Source organism: Ostrea edulis, chromosome 9, assembly GCF_947568905.1.
Source record: "Ostrea edulis chromosome 9, xbOstEdul1.1, whole genome shotgun sequence".
Taxonomy (NCBI): Eukaryota; Metazoa; Mollusca; class Bivalvia; order Ostreida; family Ostreidae; genus Ostrea; species Ostrea edulis.
Window position 1 is genome coordinate 16,989,559 of NC_079172.1, and position 15,372 is coordinate 17,004,930.

The following is a 15,372-nucleotide window of genomic DNA, read 5'->3' on the forward strand; positions in this document are numbered from 1 at the left end:
ATATATATATATATATATATATATATATATATATATATATATCTATTATACCTCAGAATGTTTTTGCTATATAAATGCTAGGTGAATAAATTTGTTATTCCTTCAGGATGAAAGGTGAAGATAACGAACAGTGATCAATCTCATAACTCCTAAAATCAATACAAAATAGATAGTTGGGCCAAAACGGACCCTTGGACACACCAGAGGTGGGATCAGGTGCTTAGGAGGAGTAAGCATCCCCTGTCGACCGGTCACATCCGCTGTGAGCCCTATATCCTGATAATGCTAGCCGTGAAATAGTCTCGAAACTATTTACTGGATGCTACATTTTCCTGCATTATTTTTTTTCCGGAATATCTCTAGTGTTATCAAATCCGTGACATCAAAGTCCGATAACTCTACTTAGTTTACCAAATGACAATGGAGACGGGTAAACCTCACTTGTCTGACACACATAAAGTCTACTTTGGTACATGTATAATGAAACACGTTCTATTCACTGCCTATGAGGACTTGGGAAATAGTTGCTGTCTTGGGAGACAGTAAACTCGCTATTGTCCTCATAGGCAGTAAATAGGTGTATAATATTTACATTTTCAATAGTGAAATATTGGAATTTATCCATTGAATAAAAATTGATATTTTCACACTGTGGGAGTACAATATCTATCCACAGTACATACAGCGCCTTCATTTTACGTTATATACATGTGTATAATACATTTTTCACGGTTTTTGCTTCGAATAACCAAAAATAATTTAATTTTCACTTTGGGGATTGCTTGATCCGCCTATCAAAGCGTAAAATGAGTCATGCTTCCAAAATGTACCAGATGACGACACATCATATGACTTATATTGATTGACATGGATCTGTGACACTTAAAATTTTACTATGTTAAACTTAATTTGGCAACAATGCTGTATGCTATGGTAAGTTAAGTAGTTTTAAATTCTTTTCAATACAAAAACTGCAAAGTATATAGCTTTTTCTGGTACATGACATATTTTGTGTGATGTCAGGCCTAGATTTAAACTTCTCTGGCCTAATGTTTCTTAAGAAGATTTTCATGGATTTTCTCTGTATATTTTTATGTAATACTTTGATCCCCTATTGTGACCCCACCCTTCCCCCAACAGGGGGGGGGAGTGATTTTAACAAACTTGAATCTGCATTATTTCAGGAAACTTTCATGTAAATTTGTACTTTCCTGGCCCAGAGGTTCTTGAGAAGAAGATTTTCAAAGATTTTTCCTTTATATTTGCATATAAAACTTTGATCCCCTATTGTGGCCCCATCCTACCCCCAGGGCCATGATATTAACAAACTTGAATGTGCACTATGTCAGGAAGTTTTCATGTAAATTTCAGCTTCTCGGGCCCTGTGGTTTTTAAGAAGATTTTTAAATGACCCTACCATATTTTTGCATTTTTGTGATTATCTCCCTTTTGAAGGGGGCATGGCCATTCATTTGAATAAACTTGAAAACCCTTTACCCAAGGATGCTTTGTGCCACATTTGGTTGAAATTGGTCCAGTGATTCTGGAGAAAAGTCGAAAATGTGAAAGTTTACAGATGGACAACAAATAATGGGTGATCAGAAAAACTCATTTGAGTTTTCAGCTTAGGTGACCTAAAATCCTGTCTCACTTGTGAAATAAATTCTATATCCAAAAACAAAACATTAAATATCCTCTCTCTCTCCCCCCCTCTCTCTCTCTCTCTGTACTCTCTCTCTCTCTCTCTGTATATATACTTTAAACACTTTTTTCAAAAAATTGTTTATAGTTTTTGTTTTATCTTACTCAGATGAAAGAGACATTGCATATATATAATTTATAGAATTACTCCAAGGTGCATAATCAACATGGCATTGCATAAAAAATAAAAGATGGACAATTTCAGAGTATAATGTTACACTAATAAAAACAAATGCAACAGCCTAAAGACAGAATTTACAACAATCTGTTAACTATACATGTACAATACCTGTGTCTGATGAAATTGTATGCTGAGGTTTGTGCTTTTTAGGACTAGATTCATCTTCTTTATATCGCTTCTTCTTTTTAGGAAGGATTTCTTTCTTTCTGAAAAGATGCAAGATAATCATAAATAATACAATGTTCGCCATATGCAACAAAATCTGAAAAATATTATTTAATCCATTTTTTTAGGCAATAGTAACTGCATCCTCACATTATGTCAAGGTGTTGTGATTACATACTCTCCATGCAAACTGCATATCAATCTGGGACAAATTACAAAAACATGGAAATTGAGGAAAGCACAAAAGATGAGTATTGTTTGTAGGGTAATATATGGAATAATACTCAAATACGTGCCTTTCAAAAACATATTGATAACGTGAAAGGTCAGGTTGAGGTCATAATGTATATCATGAGTGGAGTATTTGTGACACACCAACGTTCACCGACAGTTGTGTTGCATCAAGATTTCTATTGCATGAGTACATAATATAATTTTATCTATAATTACTTATGATGGAAATTTAATATTATTATATCTATACTTACTTATGATGGTAATGTAATATAATTATATCTATACTTACTTATGATGGTAATTTAATATTATTATATCCATACTTACTTATGATGGTAATTTAATATTATTATATCTATACTTACTTATGATGGTAATTTAATATTATTATATCTATACTTACTTATGATGGTAATTTAATATTATTATATCTATACTTACTTATGATGGTAATTTAATATAATTATATCTATACTTACTTGTGATGGTAATTTAATTTGTAGGAACAATCTGGACACAGTCCTGAAAGTAAACAAAGCTGCATGTACAGATAGTTTTTCATAACAAGCTTGATAATCTCCTCCAGGCAAACTTAAAATGAGATATATAATGGGCTTGACAATCTCCTCAGGCACACTTAATATGAGGTATATAATGGGCTTGATAATCTCCTCAGGCACACTTAATATGAGATATATAATGGACTTGATAATCTCCTCAGGCACACTTAAAATGAGATATATAATGGGCTTGATAATCTCCTCAGGCACACTTAATATGAGATATATAATGGGCTTGATAATCTCCTCAGGCACACTTAATATGAGATATATAATGGGCTTGGTAATCTCTTCAGGCACACTTAATATGAGATATATAATGGGCTTGATAATCTCCTCAGGCACACTTAATATGAGATATATAATGGGCTTGATAATCTCCCCAGGCACACTTAATATGAGATATATAATGGGCTTGATAATCTCCTCAGGCACACTTAATATGAGATATATAATGGGCTTGATAATCTCCTCAGGCACACTTAATATGAGATATATATATAATGGGCTTGACAATCTCCACCAGACAAACTTAATATGAGATATATAATGGGCTTGACAATCTCCTCAGGCACACTTAATATGAGATATATAACGAGCTTGATAATCTCCTCAGGCACACTTAATATGAGATATATAATGGGCTTGATAATCTCCTCAGGCACACTTAATATGAGATATATAATGGGCTTGATAATCTCCCCAGGCACACTTAATATGAGATATATAATGGGCTTGACAATCTCCTCAGGCACACTTAATATGAGATATATAATGGGCTTGATAATTTCCTCAGGCACACTTAATATGAGATATATAATGGGCTTGATAATCTCCACCAGACAAACTTAATATGAGATATATGATGGGCTTGACAATCTCCTCAGGCACACTTAATATGAGAAATATAATGGGCTTAATAATCTCCTCAGGCACACTTAATATGAGATATATAATGGGCTTGATAATCTCCTCAGGCACACTTAATATGAGATATATAATGGGCTTGATAATCTCCACCAGACAAACTTAATATGAGATATATAATGGGCTTGATAATCTCCTCAGGCACACTTAATATGAGATATATAATGGGCTTGATAATCTCCTCAGGCACACTTAATATGAGATATATAATGGGCTTGATAATCTCCTCAGGCACACTTAATATGAGATATATAATGGGCTTGATAATCTCCTCAGGCACACTTAATATGAGATATATAATGGGCTTGACAATCTCCTCAGGCACACTTAATATGAGATATATAATGGGCTTGATAATCTCCTCAGGCACACTTAATATGAGATATATAATGGGCTTGATAATCTCCTCAGGCACACTTAATATGAGATATATAATGAGCTTGATAATCTCCTCAGGCACACTTAATATGAGATATATAATGGGCTTGATAATCTCCTCAGGCACACTTAATATGAGATATATAATGGGATTGATAATCTCCACCAGACAAACTTAATATGAGATATATGATGGGCTTGACAATCTCCTCAGGCACACTTAATATGAGAAATATAATGGGCTTAATAATCTCCTCAGGCACACTTAATATGAGATATATAATGGGCTTGATAATCTCCTCAGGCACACTTAAAATGAGATATATAATGGGCTTGACAATCTCCTCAGGCACACTTAATATGAGATATATAATGAGCTTGATAATCTCCTCAGGCACACTTAATATGAGATATATAATGGGCTTGATAATCTCCTCAGGCACACTTAATATGAGATATATAATGGGCTTGATAATCTCCACCAGACAAACTTAATATGAGATATATAATGGGCTTGACAATCTCCTCAGGCACACTTAATATGAGATATATAATGGGCTTGATAATCTCCTCAGGCACACTTAATATGAGATATATAATGGGCTTGATAATCTCCTCAAGCACACTTAATATGAGATATATAATGGGCTTGATAATCTCCACCAGACAAACTTAATATGAGATATATAATGCACTTGACAATCTCCTCAGGCACACTTAATATGAGATATATATAATGGGCTTGATAATCTCCACCAGACAAACTTAATATGAGATATATGATGGGCTTGACAATCTCCTCAGGCACACTTAATATGAGAAATATAATGGGCTTAATAATCTCCTCAGGCACACTTAATATGAGATATATAATGGGCTTGATAATCTCCTCAGGCACACTTAATATGAGATATATAATGGGCTTGATAATCTCCTCAGGCACACTTAATATGAGATATATAATGGGCTTGATAATCTCCTCAGGCACACTTAATATGAGATATATAATGGGCTTGATAATCTCCTCAGGCACACTTAATATGAGATATATAATGGGCTTGATAATCTCCACCAGACAAACTTAATATGAGATATATAATGGGCTTGACAATCTCCTCAGGCACACTTAATATGAGATATATATAATGGGCTTGACAATCTCCACCAGACAAACTTAATATGAGATATATAATGGGCTTGATAATCTCCTCAGGCACACTTAATATGAGATATATAATGGGCTTGACAATCTCCTCAGGCACACTTAATATGAGATATATAATGGGCTTGATAATTTCCTCAGGCACATTTAATATGAGATATATAATGGGCTTGATAATCTCCTCAGGCACACTTAATATGAGATATATAATGGGCTTGATAATCTCCACCAGACAAACTTAATATGAGATATATAATGGGCTTGACAATCTCCTCAGGCACACTTAATATGAGATATATAATGGGCTTGATAATCTCCTCAGGCACACTTAATATGAGATATATAATGGGCTTGATAATCTCCTCAAGCACACTTAATATGAGATATATAATGGGCTTGATAATCTCCACCAGACAAACTTAATATGAGATATATAATGGGCTTGACAATCTCCTCAAGCACACTTAATATGAGATATATAATGGGCTTGATAATCTCCACCAGACAAACTTAATATGAGATATATAATGGGCTTGACAATCTCCTCAGGCACACTTAATATGAGATATATATAATGGGCTTGACAATCTCCACCAGACAAACTTAATATGAGATATATAATGGGCTTGATAATCTCCTCAGGCACACTTAATATGAGATATATAATGGGCTTGACAATCTCCTCCAGACAAACTTAAAATGAGATATATAATGGGCTTGACAATCTCCTCAGGCACACTTAATATGAGATATATAATGGGCTTGACAATCTCCACCAGACAAACTTAAAATGAGATATAAAATGGGCTTAACAATCTCCTTAGGCACACTTAAAATGAGATATATAATGGGCTTATCGATCTCCTCAGGCACACTTTTTTTCTAAAGGCCTTGAGATATTGAATTGATTTTTTGTATGTAGGTGTATATTGATGAGTTACAGATCGAGTTTGAGTTTTCTTTCGGTTCATTGATTTTTGCTAGAGTTGTGCCCCTTTAGATAGAAAAATTAATGTTTGAGTGTTAAAACCAGTTTTGTGAACTTTTTTCCCCCTCAATGATATACTTTGATGGTTTTCCTACATTTGACTTTTCTGCAGGCAGAGTCATCCGTGTCATGCCAACACATCTAGTTAAATAATGCTCATGTATGTTTGAATTCAATGCTCCTAACCTCTAATCTTTTCTAATTGAGGGATATGCATGAAGCACCCTCTAGATACAAACAATGTTTGTTCTAAGTCCCGGCTTCTATAAACACTGAATTACAAAGTTATGACATAGACAAACTTTTGAACTGCAAATTACACGTATTGTGACATTGACCTGTTCTAATTTATACCACCGCTAAGTTAAATCTAAGTATCTACAATCTTCACATTACAAACTCCCTGTGACATTGACCTTGTCCATATGACCTTGAGTCAGGGTCATACATTGATGATTCCAGAGTATATTGGATGTACTTGTTTTACAGAGAAAAATTTATTTTCATAATCATTCATTTGAATGGAAAGAAAAAAAAGGGACTCAATTCTGAAACTTAGACATGCAAATGTAATTACTTTAGCTTAAGTTAAAATCATAATAAGCACCTTGAGTGATCATAGGTAAAAGATTTAGTCACTTTGTAAAATAGAATAAATGCTATTTCATGTAATTCACTTAATGTGCACACAAGACACATACATCCATATTTGCTGATTACTTTTAGACATGATATTAATATTCCTTTAATTGAACATTTTATCTCGACTTACTGAGTTTAATAAGAGCGTTCTTCTTCTCTCCATCTTCAACATAAGCAAAATTAACCTCCCAGCTTCTCAAGCCATCTTTCTCGTTGCATTTCCTATTTCCACAGCTAAACTGTCCTAAGAATAAAATCATTTGCTGTAAGAGTGTTACATCTAATGATAATTCTAGCATTCATTGCATGTCAAACATTGTGTACAAGTCAGATAAAAGGGATCAGGAAATAAGGTAAGTTCTTTTGTCATGAGTTTGCTTCAAACATTACCAATCCAAAAACAGGAATTTAAAAACATAGCTCACACAAACATTGGACGGTGAAATAGAATAGAAATAAATCTTTCACAACTTTATCTAGATTTTTCATTATAATTTTCTTGCTCTCATACCTTTTCCTTCTATGACTTCTTTTTCTAATCTCCATCGCATGGCAACCTGAGGAAATAAGTGTCTTGTACCAAAGTCATCATTTTCACCTACACCGAAATGCATTTCAACATCTCTCTCTCTCTCTCTCTCTCTCTCTCTCTCTCTCTCTCTCTATATATATATATATATATATAAATATATATATACATGTATATAATATAAAAGCACCAGGTTTTCTCTTGAAAAAGTGTAAATGTTCATCTTTTCTTTACATTTGAAATATTTCAAGCACAAATACTATCCAAATGACATTTATTTATGTTAATGTGTATGTTTATACAGATACACAATGTCTGCCTCTTTGTTCACTGACTAATGTGTATGTTTACACAGATACACAATGTCTGCCTCTTTGTTCACTCTGACTAATGTGTATGTTTACACAGATACACAATGTCTGCCTGTTTGTTCACTCTGACTAATGTGTATGTTTACACAGATACACAATGTCTGCCTGTTTGTTCACTCTGACTAATGTGTATGTTTACACAGATACACAATGTCTGCCTGTTTGTTCACTCTGACTAATGTGTATGTTTACACAGATACACAATGTCTGCCTGTTTGTTCACTCTGACTAATGTGTATGTTTACACAGATACACAATGTCTGCCTGTTTGTTCACTCTGACTAATGTGTATGTTTACACAGATACACAATGTCTGCCTGTTTGTTCACTCTATATACCTTGTTTTCCTTGTACCTGCTGAGATCCGTTATGCAATATTCTTTAAACAATTTGTCATAGTATTTCTTGGCTAGTCTCTTCTCCCTAGTGAAGTACAATGAACGTAAATTCACATAGGCAACCAATTGTAAGCAGATAGCCATTTTCACAGAAGAGAACCGAAAATATTTAAAACGCATCATTAAATGAATCAAATGATGGTAGATTTTGCATCAAATGCACAGAAAAATTGACTGACAGTCAATTAATGCATTGTACATGCATGCACAGTAAAACTCACTTATAGCAAAGTGCTGGAGATGAACAACTTTAGTTTCTTATTAATGTAATTTGTTATACTCAAGAAGTTCACAATATGTTTTAAGACTATACAGAGAATGAAAATCACTTTGCAATAGGCGTGGATTCATTATAAGTTTATTCACTGTAACCATGTTTTACTGTAAGTATGAATTCATTATAAGCTTATTCACTGTAACCATGTTTCACTGTAAGCGTGAATTCATTATAAGCTTATTCACTGTAACCATGTTTTACTGTAAGTGTGAATTCATTATAAGTGTGTTCACTATGACCGTGTTTTACTGTAAGCGTGAATTCATTATAAGCTTATTCACTGTAACCATGTTTTACTGTAAGCGTGAATTCATTATAAGCTTATTCACTGTAACCATGTTTTACTGTATCAACACATTTTTCTTAAAGAAGGAAGTTGATACTTATTAACATAATACATTGTAACAGAGTATCTCATAGCATTGAACATGTATTGGTATTTCAGGGCTTAAACTGTAATGCAACATGAAACTTTAAAAGAAACACATGTCTAGATACATGTACATGGTGAGTGTAGCTGATGACACGTGTTTACTTTTGGAGTGTGTTCATCGGTCTGAATACGGTTTATACTGATCTTAAGTATCTCACAAGCCATCCCTGACTTCATCAGTTTAAGATATTTACATCCCTGACGTCATCATTTCTAGATATTTACACCTACAATGTTTTTGTCTTTGATATATTTACAAATTGTATAAATGATAGCCATTTCTTTATGAGTGTGCTGCAGTTGTAAACAAGGTGTGTATGAATCTTGATAAATGTAGTACATCTATTTAATTGGGTGAGAATTCCGACAGAAATGAAAGTAGAATGTAAATATAAGAAATAAATTTAAATTTTGAAAATACATGAGAGTATGAACAGCAACATTTCATGCTGGCATGCTTTTCATGAAACATTTTCTTTCTTAAATGATGTAGTTATATTTGATATCACCCAATTAATTTTTTACCACAATGGAAGAAGAAACAATGAAGTGGGCAGCCCATCGTAACTCACCAGGTATCAGCTTCCTCCTCGTTCCACAGAAATCTGTGATGTTCCTTGATTACATCGATGTCCGTCTTGTCTCTGGATCTGATCATAAAGAATTTTAATTTAATTAATTTAAAAACAATTATCACAAGTTAGAGTGAAATGTCACGCCAGACAACATACTTACGCGTCTCTTTTGAAGAAACTTTCCGATCCCCCGTAGTACTGGATGTAATCATTTACATACTTTTTGTGCCGAGTGTACTTATCTTGTTAAGGCTATAAGCTACACTCACCATCTACGTGTGTCTTAGGTTTCATGTTGCATTACAGTTTAACCCCTGAAAACATACCAATACCTATGTAGCATATTATCTGCATACAATATGTACTAGTATTTGATTAAAACTGAAAAGGAAAACAAAATGTCCTCAGTCTCTCACGAAAGATCTACATCAGATTCATTCATAGACAAGTTTATAATCAGGGTTGAGAATCTAGTAGGGGATATATATCATGATTGTCAAATAATAATCTATAATAGCACTTCACTAAGTATTCCATTATTCAACTGTCAATTGAAAACAATGGTAATTTTCATTGTCCTTTTCTTTCTGAATTATTAAGTTCAGTGATTTCTAATGAATAAAGATGTCTAAATCAGTCTATACTTTATTTCATAAAATCCTAGCAACCTTATCACAGTATTGTCTCGGGCTTCCTGCAATCACTACTGTGACAATGCATCCTTGTAAACTAAGAATACATGTGCTTGTCGGGATAGTCTCGACACTGCCACCACCAGTGATTCTAATCATAACAAAACTGGAATGACAGTGTGTTGTACTGTAACTTTAATGTAATGACAGTGTGCTGTACTATGAGTTTAATGGAATGACAGTGTGCTGTACTATGAGTTTAATGGAATGAAAGTGTGCTGTACTATGAGTTTAATGGAATGAAAGTGTGCTGTACTGTAAGTTTAATGTAATGACAGTGTGCTGTACTGTAAGTTTAATGTAATGACAGTGTGCTGTACTGTAAGTTTAATGTAATGACAGTGTGCTGTACTGTAAGTTTAATGTAATGACAGTGTGCTGTACTGTAAGTTTAATGTAATGACAGTGTGCTGTACTGTAAGTTTAATGTAATGACAGTGTGCTGTACTGTAAGTTTAATGTAATGACAGTGTACTGTACTGTAAGTTTAATGGAATGACAGTGTAATGTACTGTGAGTTTAATGGAATGACAGTGTGCTGTACTATGAGTTTAATGTAATGACAGTGTAATGTACTGTAAGTTTAATGTAATGACAGTGTACTGTACTGTAAGTTTAATGGAATGACAGTGTAATGTACTGTAAGTTTAATGGAATGACAGTGTACTGTACTGTGAGTTTAATGGAATGACAGTGTGCTGTACTGTGAGTTTAATGTAATGACAGTGTACTGTACTGTAAGTTTAATGTAATGACAGTGTAATGTACTGTAAGTTTAATGTAATGACAGTGTACTGTACTGTAAGTTTAATGGAATGACAGTGTAATGTACTGTGAGTTTAATGGAATGACAGTGTGCTGTACTATGAGTTTAATGTAATGACAGTGTAATGTACTGTAAGTTTAATGTAATGAAAGTGTGATGTACTGTAAGTTTAATGGAATGACAGTGTAATGTACTGTAAGTTTAATGGAATGACAGTGTACTGTACTGTGAGTTTAATGGAATGACAGTGTGCTGTACTGTGAATTTAATGGAATGACAGTGTGCTGTACTGTAAGTTTAATGTAATGACAGTGTAATGTACTGTAAGTTTAATGTAATGACAGTGTGCTGTACTATGAGTTTAATGGAATGAAAGTGTGCTGTACTGTAAGTTTAATGTAATGACAGTGTGCTGTACTGTAAGTTTAATGTAATGACAGTGTACTGTACTGTAAGTTTAATGGAATGACAGTGTAATGTACTGTGAGTTTAATGTAATGACAGTGTGCTGTACTATGAGTTTAATGGAATGAAAGTGTGCTGTACTGTAAGTTTAATGTAATGACAGTGTACTGTACTGTAAGTTTAATGGAATGACAGTGTAATGTACTGTGAGTTTAATGGAATGACAGTGTAATGTTCTGTAAGTTTAATGGAATGACAGTGTAATGTACTGTGAGTTTAATGGAATGACAGTGTAATGTTCTGTAAGTTTAATGGAATGACAGTGTAATGTACTGTAAGTTTAATGGAATGACAGTGTACTGTACTGTGAGTTTAATGGAATGACAGTGTGCTGTACTGTGAGTTTAATGTAATGACAGTGTACTGTACTGTAAGTTTAATGTAATGACAGTGTAATGTACTGTAAGTTTAATGGAATGACAGTGTACTGTACTGTAAGTTTAATGGAATGACAGTGTAATGTACTGTGAGTTTAATGGAATGACAGTGTGCTGTACTATGAGTTTAATGTAATGACAGTGTAATGTACTGTAAGTTTAATGTAATGAAAGTGTGCTGTACTGTAAGTTTAATGGAATGACAGTGTAATGTACTGTAAGTTTAATGGAATGACAGTGTACTGTACTGTGAGTTTAATGGAATGACAGTGTGCTGTACTGTGAGTTTAATGGAATGACAGTGTGCTGTACTGTAAGTTTAATGTAATGACAGTGTAATGTACTGTAAGTTTAATGTAATGACAGTGTGCTGTACTATGAGTTTAATGGAATGAAAGTGTGCTGTACTGTAAGTTTAATGTAATGACAGTGTGCTGTACTGTAAGTTTAATGTAATGACAGTGTACTGTACTGTAAATTTAATGGAATGACAGTGTAATGTACTGTGAGTTTAATGTAATGACAGTGTGCTGTACTATGAGTTTAATGGAATGACAGTGTGCTGTACTGTAAGTTTAATGTAATGACAGTGTACTGTACTGTAAGTTTAATGGAATGACAGTGTAATGTACTGTGAGTTTAATGGAATGACAGTGTAATGTTCTGTAAGTTTAATGTAATGACAGTGTGCTGTACTGTGAGTTTAATGGAATGACAGTGTAATGTTCTGTAAGTTTAATGGAATGACAGTGTAATGTACTGTAAGTTTAATGTAATGACAGTGTACTGTACTGTGAGTTTAATGGAATGACAGTGTGCTGTACTATGAGTTTAATGGAATGAAAGTGTGCTGTACTGTGAGTTTAATGTAATGACAGTGTACTGTACTGTGAGTTTAATGGAATGAAAGTGTGCTGTACTGTAAGTTTAATGGAATGACAGTGTACTGTACTGTGAGTTTAATGGAATGACAGTGTGCTGTACTGTGAGTTTAATGTAATGACAGTGTGCTGTACTATGAGTTTAATGGAATGAAAGTGTGCTGTACTGTGAGTTTAATGTAATGACAGTGTAATGTTCTGTAAGTTTAATGGAATGACAGTGTACTGTACTGTGAGTTTAATGGAATGACAGTGTAATGTACTGTGAGTTTAATGTAATGACAGTGTGCTGTACTATGAGTTTAATGGAATGAAAGTGTGCTGTACTGTAAGTTTAATGTAATGACAGTGTACTGTACTGTAAGTTTAATGGAATGACAGTGTAATGTACTGTGAGTTTAATGGAATGACAGTGTAATGTTCTGTAAGTTTAATGGAATGACAGTGTACTGTACTGTGAGTTTAATGGAATGACAGTGTAATGTACTGTGAGTTTAATGTAATGACAGTGTGCTGTACTATGAGTTTAATGGAATGAAAGTGTGTTGTACTGTAAGTTTAATGTAATGACAGTGTACTGTACTGTAAGTTTAATGGAATGACAGTGTAATGTACTGTGAGTTTAATGGAATGACAGTGTAATGTTCTGTAAGTTTAATGGAATGACAGTGTAATGTACTGTGAGTTTAATGGAATGACAGTGTACTGTACTGTGAGTTTAATGGAATGACAGTGTGCTGTACTGTGAGTTTAATGTAATGACAGTGTGCTGTACTATGAGTTTAATGGAATGAAAGTGTGCTGTACTGTAAGTTTAAAGGAATGACAGTGTGCTGTCCTGTGAGTTTAATGGAATGACAGTGTAATGTACTGTGAGTTTAATGGAATGACAGTGTAATGTTCTGTAAGTTTAATGGAATGACAGTGTAATGTACTGTAAGTTTAATGGAATGACAGTGTACTGTACTGTGAGTTTAATGGAATGACAGTGTGCTGTACTGTGAGTTTAATGTAATGACAGTGTGCTGTACTGTGAGTTTAATGGAATGACAGTGTGCTGTACTGTAAGTTTAAGCAACACAAAGGATACTGCATCCATACTGAGGATTTGCACTCTGTGTATTTTGCCCTCCTCCCTGAAATAAGAATATATGTAATTCAATATTCTTAGACTAGAGTAGGAATTATTGACACACACATAAATCACTGTGAGAAAATCATTTCTAGCTCACCTCCCATACTCCTCCTCAAGGGCCCTCTTATTTGTGACTTTTTCTGTCGTTTTCTTCTGCTCTGGAATAAGATCATACCTCTTGGACCTGTGTAAAATACAGGAGAATGTAACACAGTAGACATCGGTGTAAAATACAGGAGAATGTAACACAGTAGACATCGGTGTAATATACAGGAGTATGTAATGCAGTAGACATCGGTGTAATATACAGGAGAATGTAATGCAGTAGTCACCGGACCAATCTTACATGCAGGTCTAACAAAGCACAATTATCACTCCTTTTCAAACGTAAGATTGTAAAGTAAAACAGAGAATCCTATTATAAACATGGTATGTTATATGTAAGCAGTAAAAGCCTTTCACTGGTGTACAATCAGATGATAATTTCTAAACTTTTGTTTCAGGAAAATAAAACTAAGTGTCCACTGGACTGGAACTGAACCCCCAGGTACCAGTAAAATCTATCATGAGCTACAACAACTCTGGCATATCCAATCCCAGTTTGACTGTCTCTTTTCCAGGCTTTCTTGATGGGTTTTTTTTTTCCATCTACTGAAAGTTTCTCTCAGACTCTGCAACCAATTATACATATCTGGGAGGTGGAGTTGCAAAGATAACAATATGAAAGCAAAAGGTTCTCCAGATTCAATGCAGAACATCTTGTTAATCGTGCATGATGTGCTCAAATAAAAAACAAATAAATGTTTATTCGGTATATACATACATACAAACATAAATACCAAGGATAACCCATGAAAGCTCAACAGCTTATTTCCAAAGGGGTCCTTTGATGTACGGATGTTTGCATTAGGTGGTCATTTATTTATGTGGAAGGAAACCGGAGTACCCGGAGGAAACCCACTTGTCCGCCATACCCTCTCACATACAACCACTGCCGATCGGGGATCGAACTCGGGTCGCAGCGGTGAGAAGCGAGAGCGCTACCTCTGCGCTAGCTGGACACCCTGTTCTATATTTGTTCAACATGCACAATTAATACTCACTACATTTAGTATTTCGACTTTATTCACAGTTGTTTCTCGTTTTTAATAACCATGAAAACAAAATAAACCTAACAGGACATAGAATGACATAATGAAATTATGCATTACTCTCTACATGTACTTGCCTTTTGACTTTCTCTGTATCAGAGTCAAAATCTGAAGAGTATCCCCCACCAGCGTGAATCTGTGGTAAAACATAATAATATAATACGTGTAGGTAAATATCTTGGGGCTGAAACTTCTACAGAAAGGCCTAATATCGCCAAAGTACCTTAGAGAAGTCTACGCTCTCTTCTGACATGATATTGTTTACAATTTGAACGGAAATGATCCGGACCTGTCCACTACTCAAAAGGGGGAGAAAAAGTATAGCACAGTCCCATACACCACTGTGTGTTTAATAATAAGATGAAGGAGATGGCATTAATA

The 15,372-nt window shown here is 34.2% G+C and overlaps 1 protein-coding gene across 1 annotated transcript in view; it reads right to left on the reverse strand.

Moving 5' to 3' along the window:
- Positions 1 to 15,297, reverse strand: part of LOC125658686 (protein FRA10AC1 homolog) — an 18,182-nt gene extending 2,885 nt beyond the window's left edge. Inside the window, exons 1-11 of the mRNA XM_056148663.1 lie at positions 15,215 to 15,297; positions 15,069 to 15,127; positions 13,938 to 14,024; positions 13,796 to 13,841; positions 9,685 to 9,761; positions 9,522 to 9,599; positions 8,180 to 8,264; positions 7,453 to 7,498; positions 7,072 to 7,185; positions 2,764 to 2,806; positions 1,991 to 2,088 (exon numbers count right to left, since the gene is read on the reverse strand). Coding sequence (XP_056004638.1) covers positions 1,991 to 2,088; positions 2,764 to 2,806; positions 7,072 to 7,185; positions 7,453 to 7,498; positions 8,180 to 8,264; positions 9,522 to 9,599; positions 9,685 to 9,761; positions 13,796 to 13,841; positions 13,938 to 14,024; positions 15,069 to 15,127; positions 15,215 to 15,244 — 763 coding nt within the window. The 5' untranslated portion in view covers positions 15,245 to 15,297. The remainder of the gene's footprint in view (positions 1 to 1,990; positions 2,089 to 2,763; positions 2,807 to 7,071; positions 7,186 to 7,452; positions 7,499 to 8,179; positions 8,265 to 9,521; positions 9,600 to 9,684; positions 9,762 to 13,795; positions 13,842 to 13,937; positions 14,025 to 15,068; positions 15,128 to 15,214) is intronic.
- Between the last annotated feature and the right edge of the window lie 75 nt (positions 15,298 to 15,372).